This window comes from Salvelinus fontinalis, chromosome 20, assembly GCF_029448725.1.
Source record: "Salvelinus fontinalis isolate EN_2023a chromosome 20, ASM2944872v1, whole genome shotgun sequence".
In the NCBI taxonomy this organism is placed as follows: domain Eukaryota; kingdom Metazoa; phylum Chordata; class Actinopteri; order Salmoniformes; family Salmonidae; genus Salvelinus; species Salvelinus fontinalis.
The window spans coordinates 19,438,926-19,453,564 of record NC_074684.1 but is presented as its reverse complement, the minus strand read 5'-3'; the positions used below and the strand labels follow the sequence as shown (position 1 = coordinate 19,453,564).

The 14,639-nt window shown below is 42.1% G+C and overlaps 1 protein-coding gene across 1 annotated transcript; it reads right to left on the bottom strand.

Moving 5' to 3' along the window:
- Positions 1-352: 352 nt before the first annotated feature.
- LOC129817468 (scavenger receptor class A member 3-like) lies at positions 353-14,581 on the bottom strand. The gene is made up of 8 exons (XM_055872741.1): positions 14,395-14,581; positions 14,129-14,236; positions 10,073-10,108; positions 9,743-9,787; positions 9,076-9,195; positions 5,946-6,026; positions 4,433-5,476; positions 353-3,345 (listed from the first exon to the last, which is right to left on the bottom strand). The coding sequence occupies exons 2-8, from the start codon at positions 14,133-14,135 to the stop codon at positions 2,900-2,902; spliced, it is 1,779 nt and encodes a 592-aa protein (XP_055728716.1). The 5' UTR covers positions 14,136-14,236; positions 14,395-14,581; the 3' UTR covers positions 353-2,899.
- Positions 14,582-14,639: the final 58 nt, after the last annotated feature.

Sequence of the window (14,639 nt, the reverse complement as noted above, 5' to 3'; positions counted from 1 at the left end):
ACTGAAAAAGGAGTCCTACAAACCTGACTCAGTTACACCAGCTCTGTCAGGAGGAATGGGCCAAAATTCACCCAACTTATTGTGGGAAGCTTGTGGAAGGCTACCCGAAGCGTTTGACCCAAGTTAAACAATTTAAAGGCAATGCTACCAAATACTAATTGAGTGTATGTAAACTTCTGACCTACTGGGAATGTGAAGAAAGAAATACAAGCTGAAATAGAACATTCTCTCTACTATTATTCTGACATTTCACATTCTTAAGGTGTATGTAAACTTCCGTCTTCAACTATATGTCATAGGAGTATACACTGAAAGTAACAATATTATAAAAGTGTCATTAAACGTTCCAGTGTATGTTTGCTTAATGTGCTTTATTTACGGTAGCGGTTAGTTATTGCGGCACTAACAATGGTTATTGTAAAACTGCAAAGATAAGATCCATGACCAGTTGAGGAGGGCACAAACATGGTAATCAGAGACAGCATCTGTTTCTGCCCAAATATGCAATTTTTAAAGACGCATCAAGCCAAAATCTCTCCCTACACACTGTGACTGTGAGTGATTTATGGTTGTACATGTGGTAATGGTTTTGAAAAGCTGCTGGAGGTCAGATATCTTGTGGCGGTTTGCACACCACATGTGCCAGTAACATATGAAAGAGAAGCCATTTTAACACAGTGTCTTTACACAGCCAGCCATTGAAATCAGACACACCTTCTCAAATTTAAACGCTGCAGTCTTTTCATATTGTCTTCAGGTTTTAAAGCTTTTTCATTTTACAATCTGTTTCCCACTGTAATATTGATGAGGTGAAAATCTAAAGTGGTGGAATCCCTCCACACATTGCAAATCCGTATTACCACAAAAATATGGGATTTGCGTGGATTTTAGGTGACGTTTTTGTTAAAGTTCATGTCCCTCAGATCTCACGAGACCTTGCATGTTTCAGAGCAGACAGAATGGCAGTGGTGGAAATAGAAAACTCCTCAAGTAAAAGAGAAAGTCACCTAGTAAAACACTACTTGAGTAAAAGTATCTGGTTTTAAACGTACTTAAGTACAGTGGTGGAAACAGTACTCAATACTTAATATTAAAGGGAAAATCCACTCAAAAACTATTTTTTGTATTTTTTTCATTAGTCCATTGTTGATACAAGGCCAAAATGTGTTGCATGTCAACAGTCAAGTTTTCAAAATGCAATATCTTGAAAACTTGACTGCTGACATACAAAGCATGTTGGGACTGTATCAACAGTGGACTAATGAAAACATATACCAAAATAGTTTTCCTTTATGCAAACCAGACAGCACAATTTTCTTTATTTTCTTTATGGACAGACAGGGGCACACTCCAACACTCAGACTTCATTTACAAACACATTATTTGTATTTAGTGAGTCTGCCAGACCAGAGGCAGTAGGGATAACAACATGTTATATTGATAGGTGTATGAATTGGACCATATTGCTGTCCTGCCTGAGCATATTTGAAATGTAACTCGTACTTTTGGGTGTCAGGGAAAATGTATGGAGTAAAAAGTACACATTTTCTTTAGGAATGTAGTGGAGTTAAAGTAAAAGTAATCCAAACTATAAATAGTGAAGTACAGATACCCCCAAAAAACTACTTAAGTAGTACTTTAAAGATTTAAAGTACTTTCCACTAATGGAGACTACATGTTACCAGCATGTAATTTGAAGCCATAATATCCACAGCTAATATTCTGTGCGGAAATATAGCCCAAACATCTAGGACTGACTAGAACCCTTATTGGCTCTCCTGGCAGCTACATCAGAGCCTTCTAACACACATAGATTGATAGTTCAAAATAGGTCTTCATGAACCTTTTAAAGTTCAAATATGTTAAAGAATAGCAGAACTTGTGAGTGTACGATGTCAATACACTTTGGTGAAGTAGAATAGTAGCATTTATTCAACATCTATAAGAATGACACAAGTTTACAAAAATAGCATCTCTTATCATTTTAACTTTTCATATGTTTTCTATTTGCTATTAAAATACACAGATCATCACACAACTCTGATTATGTGCGGAGATGAATATGAATGGAAACACAACAAAAATGATGTATATTACCTACACTTGAAAATCTGAAAACACTTGAATGTAACATGGCAAATTGTTGGAATAAAACCAAAAATACATATTGTAAAAATATCTATATTTCAAAACCGTACCCTTTAAGTCATTTAGGAAATGTTCATTTAATGACTAACATACAATACATCCATAGTTGTGTACCTTTGGTTCTTCAGCAATTTCATTCATCCCTTACCATTACACTCTATGACCTGTTGAATCATCTCAACTTCAGTCAGTATTCAGAGAACCTGCTCCGAAACATTAAAGATACAAAAGCAAACACATAAAAACTGACTGTAGTTTCTACACTTTATAAAACCAAAAGTGCCATTGAATAGAATTTCACGTGTTAATGTTTCACAAATTAGTGTAAAAATCTATTGTTAATTAACTCTACCCTCGTGAAAGTGCATGGCATTGTAAACCTAGACCTTTATGAAGCCCCCAAGATAGTGCTGTGGTTCCTTCAAACATACATTCAGCTGTATATGATACTGACAACTTCCAATGCATCTTTTTAAACTCAAGTCTTTTTGTTATCTTGTTATCAATGTCTCCTTTATACCCCTTCATACCTGAACATGGGCTGTGTGTATATGCTCAATGGTGTGTCCATTGAGTGTCCAAGGGAAACAATGGAGTAACATGAAGGGGAACGCTTGAGAGTGAACTCTTCCATGCTCCATTCATTCCATCCTCTTCAATCATCCTCCATCCCTTTGCCAGGCTGCCGGTACTTCCCCACGTCCAATGGAGGCTCGTCCTGTCCTTGTTGTGATCAGACACCAGAGGCCCCTCAAGACACCGTGTCTGGGTAAGCTGGGAGATCTGGTTGGCCAGGAATTCCGGGAGGCCCGTGTGGACCAACAGGCCCGGGCTTTCCTCTTGGGCCAGGCATCCCGTGGAGCCCTGGGAGCCCTGCTTGGCCCTGTATTCCCAGTGGCCCTTTGGGACCTGGTATTCCATCCTTACCAATAGTACCCATGTCTCCCTTCTCACCTCTCTCACCACGTGGGCCTGGTTGACCCAGAGAACCCTTCACCCCTTTGACGCCCACTCCACCTCTGGCCCCTGTTGGTCCTGGCTCCCCCTGAGCTCCTGTAGGCCCGATAGGGCCCTTCTCTCCCAGAGGACCACGGTTCCCACCTGGGCCCTTGTCTCCTTTGATTCCTGTCAGGCCAACTGGACCTTTGCCTCCTCCTTCCCCTCTGTTCCCCTTTGGACCAGGTGGGCCCGGTGCGCCTGTAAAGAGAAGAGTAGTGTTAGTGAGCACAGGTGACAGCAGTTAGGATACAAAATGCATACAAAAAAAGATAAAATCTGAAATGTACTTTGAATTTCCATAACCTATCTGCAATTCCATACAAATTTCAAACATATTGGAAAGATACCGAATCTTTGACAACCGAATACCATGAAAGCAGGTCTCACATAAAAAACATCAATAGATACAGTACATACTCAAGAGCCTTTCAGTTAAAGATGTTCTATACAATTCTGTCAACAAAGAGTATTGGGTATTGATCATAACTCTAAATGCAGACTCTGTCATGAAGACATAATGCATTTGTATTGGTACTGTGCGACAGTGAGCTTATTTTAGCTACAGTTTCAAGGCTGGCTTTCCCATCACTCCATCAAACTACACATTAACCCTTAGCTTATCATCTTTGGTGACTCAATGTCCATAATCCTCCAATTAACAACAGAATACTTCTACTAGGTAAAATATTCATATTCAAAATGTAAAATTCTAAATCTCTAACAACCAAACCTTAAAAAAAAAGTGTTGACACCGATTTATCCTATAAAGTAGAATTGCTATTAGAAATGAGAAAATGTAACAGCATTAAAGAAAGAGATGCAGAGTAAGATTCTTTGACAAAGTCAACTAGAGTTCTATTGAAGAATATTATCATTGTAAAATAAGAATTTGTTCTTAACAGACTTGTCTAGTTAAAAAAAAAATTTACATTGTCCTCAGTTGTTATGGTTGTCTTGTCATTAATTGTATTTTTATACAATTTGTAAAAATAAATATAATCCACTTCAATCAGTGTAGATGAAGGGGAGGAGACAGGTTTAATTGTCAAGGCTTAAAAATACTTATTTAGACATGGATTGTGTATGTGTGCCATTCAGATGGTGAATGGACAAGACAAAAAATGTAAGCGCCTTTGAACGGGGTATAGGTTCCAGGAGCACCGGTTTGTGTCAAGAACTGCAACGCTGCTGTTTTTTCACAGTAAACAGTCCACCACCTAAAGAACATCCAGATCTTTTAACAAAAGTGCATTTGGCAATGACATCAAAAACTCCTCTGCTGTACCTTTCAGAATGGTGAAGTTCTGGATGAGCTGGGTGTGGTGCGTGTCCACTAGCTTCATCTCCTCCATGACCATGGACAGGTTCCTGGCATCCACATCTAGACGGACGCTCAGCAGCATGTACTGCTGCCTCAGGGTGACAGCCAGGTGCATCAGTAGCAGCACCGTGTTGTTCAGGTTCTGCAGGTCCTCCGTGTGGCTACCCATCCGCGTCTGGCATGACGTGCTCTCGATGTTGATGTACTTGTACATGCTCTGCACGTGGCTCACCGTGGCGTTGATGCTGGATGAGATGGTGTCGATCTCCATCTCGATGGAGTCCATGCGAGCATCCAGGGTGATGAACCTCTCGCCCGTCCGGTTCTGGTAGTACTTGGAGTGGTAGTGGAGGTCGTGCATGTTCTCCTCATGCTCGTCCATGAAGGAGGTGACGTTGTCCAGCTGCATCTGCAGGTTCATCACCTGCAGGGTGAGGTCGTGCACCATCTCCGAGCTCATGCTGATCCTCTGGTGCGTGGCCGAGATCCCACTCTGAATGCTCCTCACTGTCTGAGTGGTGGTGCTTGAGTTGGACTTCAGACCGCTCAACACCCGGCTGTAGTTCTGCCAGTCCGCCGTCATCTTCTGCAGGACCAATGTCTCCTCATTGGTCTTCCTCTGCAGGGCATCCATCCACAAGGAGTTGAGGGCCACCGTGGTATTGACCTGATTCACAGTGGCCTTGAGATCGTACTGATCCTGAGACAGAGTCTTCATGCTCTCGTCCGTCTCGGTGATGACCGCCTTCCAACCGTCCACCTGGTCTAAGTAACGCTCCAGGGACTGGTTGATGAGCCTGATGGACAGGGAGTAGTTCTGCATGTCTCGGGTCATCCTGCTTCTGGCTGCCTTCAGGGTCTGCTGGGTCTGGGAGGCCTGATCCAGGACCTGCTCCTGTCCCAGGATCATTTTCTGGAGATCCTCAAACTCCCTCTTCAGCCTACTGATCTCCTCGCTGAAGTGGGCCATGTCGAAGCAGTCAGAGCAGTTTCTGGTAGTGCTGAGATCTGAGTAAGAAGAGATAACAATGTTATGATGATCAGTTCATTGATAATTTAGCCAAGATCAGAGTTAGCTATGTGTCAATTCTAGTCGACTGAAGTACACGGAAGCTGCAGTGCTTCCATAAATGATGGGCCAATGGAGGCAGCTGTAGTTGGTCATTGTTGAAGTCATAGCCTGAGCTCTGTCTCTTCAGGGAGTTGACACAGCACAGGAGGCAGGCCATTAAGCTTGAAGAGCATGTCCTTATTTGCTCAGACTTCATACTCAATCACCCATACAGTTACACTCAATGGGTGACATATTTTAAACAGAGACAACTCTTTCGGCAAAAGACATTTTTAGGAAATCTGCAGAAATGTCCAGTATGCTCTATTAGTCATTGTTTACTTCTTGACTTCTCTGTCAGCAGCCACATTGGGAGGCTCTGCTTGCACAGCACATTTTGTCTCATGATTAATAAAGCTCTCTCACCTTGTATACTTTCCTGGACCTTAGTAATCTTCTTATGATAAAAGGATTCCTCTTCTGATAAGTTGTCGACCTTCCTAAATACTGATAAGACAAAGATCATTATGTAAATTAGACTTTCAGAATAATGAGAATGGAGGTTCCTCTATATGTAGGTATTGATTCAGACTTAATACATGTGTTAAGACTAAGACCCAAATGAAGTTAGAGTGACAACACACCACTCATTTGATAAAGAACCTTGCTCCGAAACATGCCAGCACTCAGCAATACACATCATTGAATGGAATTAAGATGCTGTCCTGTACCTCGTCTTACAATAACAACAACACAGTTTGTTTCCATTACAAAGTACAGCACAAATAATGGAAATGGTTTGTACAGCAGGTTACTTCCCAGTCAACTATATTTCCCAGAAGAACAACAGCCGTGCTTAAAGCACACTTTTAAGGACTCCTTGTTGCATATAATTTCCTAATCTTTGACTCTGGGGATTAATAACAGTTGTGTCATAGTCTGTTTTTGCTCACAAGCGATTCCATATGTCCTCTACATACCACCTGTTATAGTGCATTAGGTCTCAGGGACGTTGATTTTACACAGCCTCTTAACATTAATTGGCATTCTCCTGGTGTACTGGTGGACTTGATCTTCTTATTATTATCATCATGTCTGCTAGTTAGAGAGAGGTTGGTTAGGTTCTACTGTGAGTTTTTTGTTGTTATATAACACAAATTCTTGGGGACTGAACAATGTAAAACAGATGTGCTGCATGATAAGGACATTTCTACATTTATGGGTTCATGTTTTTGTTCTCGCTCAATGTTTGGGGAGTTTTAACCAAACACAATTTCGGACATTTCACAATTAAAGTTTACAGTGCTTTGTTCTTGTTTTGTTTTGCCTCAGTATTGCTGTGCTCTGCGTTGACATGAACTCAAGTAGACCCTGCTCCAGCCAATAAAATATGGTGCCACGGTGGTGTTGGAATCCCAGCCCTCTGTATCAGTGCTCTTGGAATTACACAATAGCCCTAAGGGAGCTCTGGGCTGCTGTGAAAAAGAGATGTAACGTTTTGAATCTCAATAATATTTTTAACTAAATGCAAGTAACATCTGTAAGCACTTAAAACGTTGTCAGTCAGGTAAGAAATGGCAAATCAGATTGAAGTTGTATGTTCATTCGATCCTTGTTGGAAATATAATGGCCCTTATATTTTAAAGAAAAAACTCTCAAGGCTTGAACCAAATCTCCCTCCCAGCTGTTAGTGTACAACATGGCGCACATTGTTAAGTCAAGCATGACTAAAGAGAACAGATTCTGATTGTGGAGGAATGCCGGATGATGTGGCGCTTGAAGCGATGCACACATAATACCTGCAGGAACACCACGTCCCGGCCTTAAATGGCTAATTCAACAATCTGGATTTAATACAACTTTATTAGCTTAGTTATTATACTGAACAAAAATGTAAACGCAACATGTAAAGTGTTGGTCCCATCTTTCATGAGCTGAAATAAAAGATCCCAAAAATATGCACAGACAGCTTATTTCTCTCAAATTTTGTGCACAAATTTGTTTACATCCCTGTTGGTGAGCATTTCTCCTTTGCCAAGATAATCCATCCTCCTGACATGTGTGGCATATCAAGAAGCTGATTAAACGGCATGATCATTACACAAGTGCACTTTGTGCTGGAGACAATAAAAGGCCACTCTAAAATGTTGTCACACAACACAATGCCACAGATGTCTCAAGTTTTGAGGCAGCGTGCAATTGGCATGCTGACTGCAGGAATATCCACCAGAGCTGTGGCTGGAGAATTTAATGTTAATTTCTCTACCATAAGCCGCCTCCAATGTCGTTTTAGAGTATTTGGCATCACGTCCAACCAGCTTCACAACCGCAGACCACGTGTCACCATGCCAGCCCAGTACCTCCATATCCAGCTTCTTCACCTGCGGTATCGTCTATGACCAGCCACCCGGACAGCTGATGAAACTGTTGGTTTGCACAACCAAAGTATTTCTGCACAAACTGTCAGAAACCGTCTTAGGGAAGCTCATCTGCATGCTTGTCATCCTCACTAGGGTCTTGACCTGAGTGCAGTTTGGCATTGTAACCGACTTCATTTGGCAAATGCTCACCTTCAATGTGGATGCTGGAGAAGTGTGCCCTTCACGGATGAATCCCGGTTTCAACTGTACTGGTGGGTGAGTGGTTTGCTGATGCCAATGTTGTGAACAGAGTGCCCCATGGTGGCGGTGGGGTTATGGTATGGGCAGGCAGGCATAAGCTACAGATAACGAACACAATTGCATTTTATCGATGGCAATTTGAATGCACAGAGATACAGTAACGAGATCCTGAGGCCCATTGTCGGGCATTCATCTGCCGCCATCACCTCATGTTTCAGCCCATGTTTCGGCCCAGTTCTTCCATGGCCTGACATGTCACCTATTGAGCATGTTTGAGATACTCTGGATCGACATCATGTTCCAGTTCCCGCCAATATTCAGCAACTTCACACAGCCATTGAAGAGGAGAGGGACAACATTCCACAGGCCACAATCAACAGCCTGATCAACTCTATGTGAAGGAGATGTGTCGTGCTGCATGAGTCAAATGGTGGTCAATACCAGGTACGGACTGGTTTTCTGATCCACACCCCTCCCAGTCATATAAAATCCATAGATTAGGGCCTAATGCATTTATTTAAATTGATTGATTTCCTTATATGAATTCAGTAAAATCTTTGAAATTGTTGCATGTTGCATTTATATTTTTGTTCAGTATATATAGCAAACCCAACCAAAGTCGGTGGTGTAAAAATGAGCCCAACAGCCCAAAGGGGCAGGAACCAGGGAGGCTTTTCCAAGTTCTCTCAGTGTGATTCAATTCAATTACAATTAGGGACATATTATTCCAGGGATTCAAAACATGAATACACCTTTTCCTGTATCCTAGTGGCCTTGCAATCATAATCCTATAAAAAGCACAGCGTGGAAAACAATAACTATTCACATTTGTACAATACAAGCTATTAACAGACTCATAAATGTCCCTGGCATGGAGGATAACCAAGAGCATAACCACTGTACTGGAACGGGGGTGTAATATCATAGTTACTCACCTAGTGATGCCAGCACTGCCACTGCTATGATCAGGAAGACAAAGAAACCGTAGAGCACTTTGACGGCCAGCTGCAGAGAATATGTCTTCTGGCATTTCACACAGCCACCTCTGGTTCTTCCTGCAATCAGAAGCATGGGGCTCTAGTCTCTCTTACATAACATCAGCTGGTTAGAGGGCAGAGAGGAAGGGAAATATCTGTCTTAACCCTGACACTGTGTGGATCGTGCATGACTAATTACTGGACTAGCGTCTGGTTTTGGTCAGCAGAGCTGCTGAAGTTGTGTGGAGAAGGACTAAGGAGGGATATCTGAAACAGATGTACAATGTACGCATATAAACAAAGCAGCGATCGCAGGTGTACTGTATACAGACACACGCAGGTCTTTACACACACAAACATTGTACACACATAGCCCAATGTGCACACAATACGCCCGAGATGGATATTCTGCCGTTATTGTTCAAAGTGTTGTTGTTAGGGGACTTTGTCGTAGACTTATGACTAACATCAAAACAATACTCAAAACCACTCCATAAAAAGAAAGTGCCGTCTCGATTGCTCCAAATAAGTCTTTCTTGCCTAGCCACATAACAAGGCACATAAACAAAAATGCATAGCAATATAAAATGTCTGTGTGTGGTAGAATTTGGGCCATGTTTCTCACCTCTAAAGGAAGGCATCTCTTCTTCCTCCCCAGTAAGATCATCCTCTGAAAAGCAGAGAAGAAAAATGAGTCACTGTTATGGAAATGTCTGATACCATCACACAAGCTTAGCTCATGCCAGCATTCATTCACTTTTTTACTTAAACACAGCTTCCTACTGGGCTCCTTAACCTCTCCTTAATCCAATTACTTCCACCATACAGGCATGCAATAGTACAGTAGACCTACTAGATTTTCCAAAGCCAGGATATCAACAAACAGATTTGTCACACCATTCTGGCCAAGGACTAGAGGATAGTTTAGGAAACTGACATGCATGTTTATCCTCACCTTTAAAGAGCTGGTTCTCGTATCCAGAATAGCTTTCTGGAAAACAGATGGAGAGACTTGAAATGCACGTTCACAGATTAAGGTCAATAGTCTATAACTTGAAGTTTTCTTAAGGGAACAACTCACACATTTTATTACAGTGCTCAAAAATGGCTAAATACGAGGCAAAATTGAATATGCCCCCGCAGCCACTTCTACCATCCAAGACACAAAACATTCAACTTGGGGCTCAATATGAGCGTGAGATCATACTTGGCTGCCATCTTATAGAAACATAACTATGCGAATTGAAAAAGGGATTGTTTTTGTCTAGTAAGTATGTAGTAGCTGTCAGATAAAGGGCCCCATAGCAGCACAATATGAAACACCAGAGTGAGGCTGATTGTGTGTTGCTAGCTGGGCTGGATGTAGTGGCATCACCATTTCCAGTTCAATGTGGTAGAGGGGCCAGTGGGACACAGCAGACTGATGCCAAAGAGAAGTGCCAAGCCAAGACCTGAATTTGGATTGAATTTGGGTTTAAATGGCTTCTTGCTGGGCACAAATGAACTGGTAATGCTGACATAATAGAGCTATAATGTTACTGTATCTAATTTGCTGCACCACAGTGCATACCTGTACACTGGACCTTCAATTGATTAATGATCATCTGAAGGATTACTGAGGTTTGTAGCCTAAAACTGCTCATACCATTAGAGTCCACAGCTCTCTTACTGAGGTACAAGAGCCCCAAAAGTAAAGAACGTCACTCAGTTGAGTCTCTGTTCAGTGTTTTTCATCACCGTCTTTTCCCCTTAATATTAAACTCAGCTGATGACGCTGTATTTTTCCAGCTCTGGAGATTTCATCTCTGCTGGGCTGTGCTGTGCTTTGCGTGCAGGGTGAGAGGAATGCAGTGAATTCTGAGGTGAGGGTGTTTATGTGTGCTGCCTGCTAGAGCAGCTGAAGTCAGGCCAGATGAAGAGGCTGAGTCTGAAATGCTGAGATGTGCGGACCGGTGAAAGAGAGCGAGAAGGGGTCTGGAATGGGCCCAGCTGCCTGCTGCAGGCCTCAGACTACATTTCCCTGTCAGCCATACAGATGGCTCTAAGCTAAACCTGGGCATCCACTGCTCCCCCGGCTCTGCCAACGGAGGAAAGGATTCGGCCGCCCTGCCCTCCCTGTCTAAAGCCCCGCGTTGCCCTCCTTGGAAAACATGACTCTCACGTCAATCAGGAACTCTAGCTCTCCAACCTACACAGAGGAGAGCAGACCACTGCCTGCCTGCGAGGCCACTGCAGCACTTCCCCAGCATAGTCACCAGACGTGTTTTTAAGATAGAATCAGGCACGCAGTTGAGGGCACTATTGGGTCAGTGGTCATTAGAATGGAAAAGCTTTGAAAGTTATTTAAATGTGGTGGGTTTTACGTGTATGTAGAGCCAGCGTTCCATTGCAAAAATGAGCACAGGTGCATTTGGAGGAAAAATCTTCATGAATTGAGTGTCCTCTCCAAAAACTTTGTAATACAATAACGTATATGCTGGGGGAGGGACATTTCTGAATCGTGTGTCCAGCAGGTATGTCCATCAGACTTTCTTACTAAGGTCTGTCATTCTTGCAATGCTAAGCTAAGAACCCAAGTAGCCACGTTGAATGTGCCTGGAAAAACATCAAGCTTACTCCACTGGAAATAGAATCACCCCTACCTATCATTCGTTTTTCAAAATACTGTAGATCATTTGGAATGTGTGTTTGATTATATGTTCTCTGTTTTAACAGTGTATACTGTATATAAAGCAGTGACCATGTAACCCTCTGTCCACTGTAGTACTTGCCAAATATACCTCTCAAGATCCGTGCTATAGTTCTTGAACTGTGGTAATGTGTTAAAACCTCTCATTAACTGAAAGTAATGAAAATAATCTTTATTAGGTTTAAATAATCATCCAAATACTTCAGGCATGCCTCAGCTACAACTATGGAGACAATTTAATTTCAACAGCTGACAAACTTGTAAGTGGTGAGAAATTGATACAGCGATGTATGGAGAGGATTAGAGATGAGACAAGCTGGCTAATAATCAAGTTGTCACACGTTAGGCTAAATAGTTGAATTATTTAACACTGTAACCTATAACCTAAGAAAGGGTCTGGAAGAAAGGTCCATACAGAACTGGTGATAAGGCAAGGCCAATGTTGACTGCCTAATGATGGTCAAATGATGACACCCTAGGGAGAGGAACTGGAGTCAGTAAAGTGGGTTCTGTTTCCACAATAGGACCGCCACTTAGTTGGCTGACCCACATCTAATGATGCTATGACTGTATAATAGGCTATAGTCTAACCTGACACCTCCATCAGCATGACATGGCCCAAAGATTCTATTCCCAGTGCATTTGTTCTGCATATGAAATAATCACCAATGTGCATGTAAAATACACAGTGACCAAAGAGAAAGTTTTTGGTCTTTCAGTCTGTCCTCCCACGCTCATTGTTATTGTGAACTTTAGGCCACACTGAGCAAGAATATGACACCAGTCAATTCCCTGCAAGTCTACAAACCTCATGATTTGTCAATGCTTGTGGTTACCTTACTGTGTTCCTTCTTAGGTTTACATTTGGCAGTGGATTTTTGAACTCTACACTTACAGTCATCTCTTCATATCAACCTAGAAAAGCTGTTGAATATGTAACCCAGAGCTTGGATTCCACACACATTTAAATGTGGCGCAGGGGAAATCCAGATTTGTTTGACTATTGAGTACAAGCTTTGGCTCAAAAGGTTATGTTGTTCTGTCTTTTAACAGAGGCAACGGGCAATCCCCCCTCAAATGAACAAATGCCAAGACTGAAAACAAATTCTATAGTGTACTGGTTGAAATGTCCTCTTGAATGGAGTTCACTTAAAGCTTTTAACATGAATACCTAAAACCCCAAACCCCAGAGACACGAGATGGGGTTGCTCCAAAACCAAAGGGGCCTCAACTAATAAAGACAAGTGTCTTCACAAGCCACTGTTGACATCCAACTGTTTTAGATGAACTTACAAGGAAATGTGTAGTTCCTTTCAAAGCAATGAAATGCCTGGAATGTGTTGATCCAAATGGTCTTGCTCCAAGTTAATGAGAAATGATCACAAACACCCCCCTTTACTGTGGTTCATCTGTACTGGAGTGAGAGAGTTGACTAGAAATCAAATTATACTATAAACATGCCCTCGTTTTCTCCAGGAAAACGCTTTGGACATCTCATGATAGAAACAGCCTAGTAATACTAACATGGGTCTTGTTCTGTAGTCTAATCAACATCTCTCCTGCAATCGCAGTTTTCTATAATAACAACCTTTCATTGTCATGTGCCAAATAATTCTGACTGAATGTCTATGTCGAAGGAATACATTTGTCTTTCCAGATTAGAGGTGCTGTGGTAAACAGTCCTATTCATATACTTGTATGGCAGTCTGTGTCTCCAGTCAGAGTTCTTTCTACTTTACTGTACTATATGAGCCAACCACACACCTGCTGCTTCCACTACAGAGGTGCCTCCTTCCTGTTTTACATTAGGAATGTGTTAGACTGCATGTTTAGAGCTCTAATGGAGCACGCTCCTAACAAGACAAGAGGAAACCTCCTACCTGTGTGTTCCCCTGTAAATACCTCAACACTTAATAAGACCTTCCAAAGCTAAAGCCACGTCGCTACTCCCCAATTCTCCAAGAGGACTCCTCAGATTTCTCAGCCTCTTCAAAGCCCCTTAATAGTCTTATTTCATGCAATGTTGACAAAAGTTAGTATTCACATGTTATCCTTTCAATAGGGCTCAAATAAGATCTTTTAAAAAAGCCCAAAAGCAAATGTGTGGCTGCTGAAAATGGAGAGCTTTTGAAAAGGGTGGATGTTCCACATCATTCTCACTGGATCCTGAGAGGAACTGGTCTTAAAAGCAAGCTGTCTGCACATTTGTGTGCAACCGGTGCACTTTCAAGTCTCCTACATAATATATTATATTCCTCCACAGCAGGCAGTAGTCTGAAGTCTAATACAGCATCAACAGAGAATAATCAAAAGCCACTTTACCTTTCATGGTGATTCTTCAGGCAGCTTTGGTGAGGATGTGAAGAAGTTGTTGCCCGGACAACAGCCTCTGACTGTCCTAGTCTCTCTTCTCTGCAGTAAAGTCTCCTCCTGGACAAGTAACGGAAGAACTGTGTCTAATTTACATGTACAATGCAGACAGTCATCCATAGGACTTACTTGTTAATTTACAACTGCTATATATCCAGCCAGATTTTTCTCTAAACAACTACAGTAGGAATTCTTCAGGCATGGGCTCTCTCTCTTACCAGCAACTTCTCACTTGAACTGCAGCTCACATACATAAAACAGTCTAGCTCTATTAGTGCATGGAGACTACCCGGCTACATGCTACAGTTAGTCTGCTTAAAGGCAGCTGCTCCTCCTGCCTCTCTCCCTCAGAGCCAGAAGAAACTAATACCTTGGACAGTAACCATCTGCAGCTTGGGGAAACATGACTAGGAGAGAGGGAGTGACGGAGAGAGGGAGGGAGAGAGATGGAAGGGGGACTGTG

Excerpts from the sequence above, each read along its gene's own strand:
- LOC129817468 (XM_055872741.1), bottom strand. Across the intron at positions 6,027-9,075 it reads GGCAGTGCTGGCATCACTAG|TATTTAGGAAGGTCGACAAC; the intron begins GTGAGTAACTAT and ends TTGTCTTATCAG. Across the intron at positions 5,477-5,945 it reads GGTCCAGGAAAGTATACAAG|ATCTCAGCACTACCAGAAAC; the intron begins GTGAGAGAGCTT and ends CTTCTTACTCAG.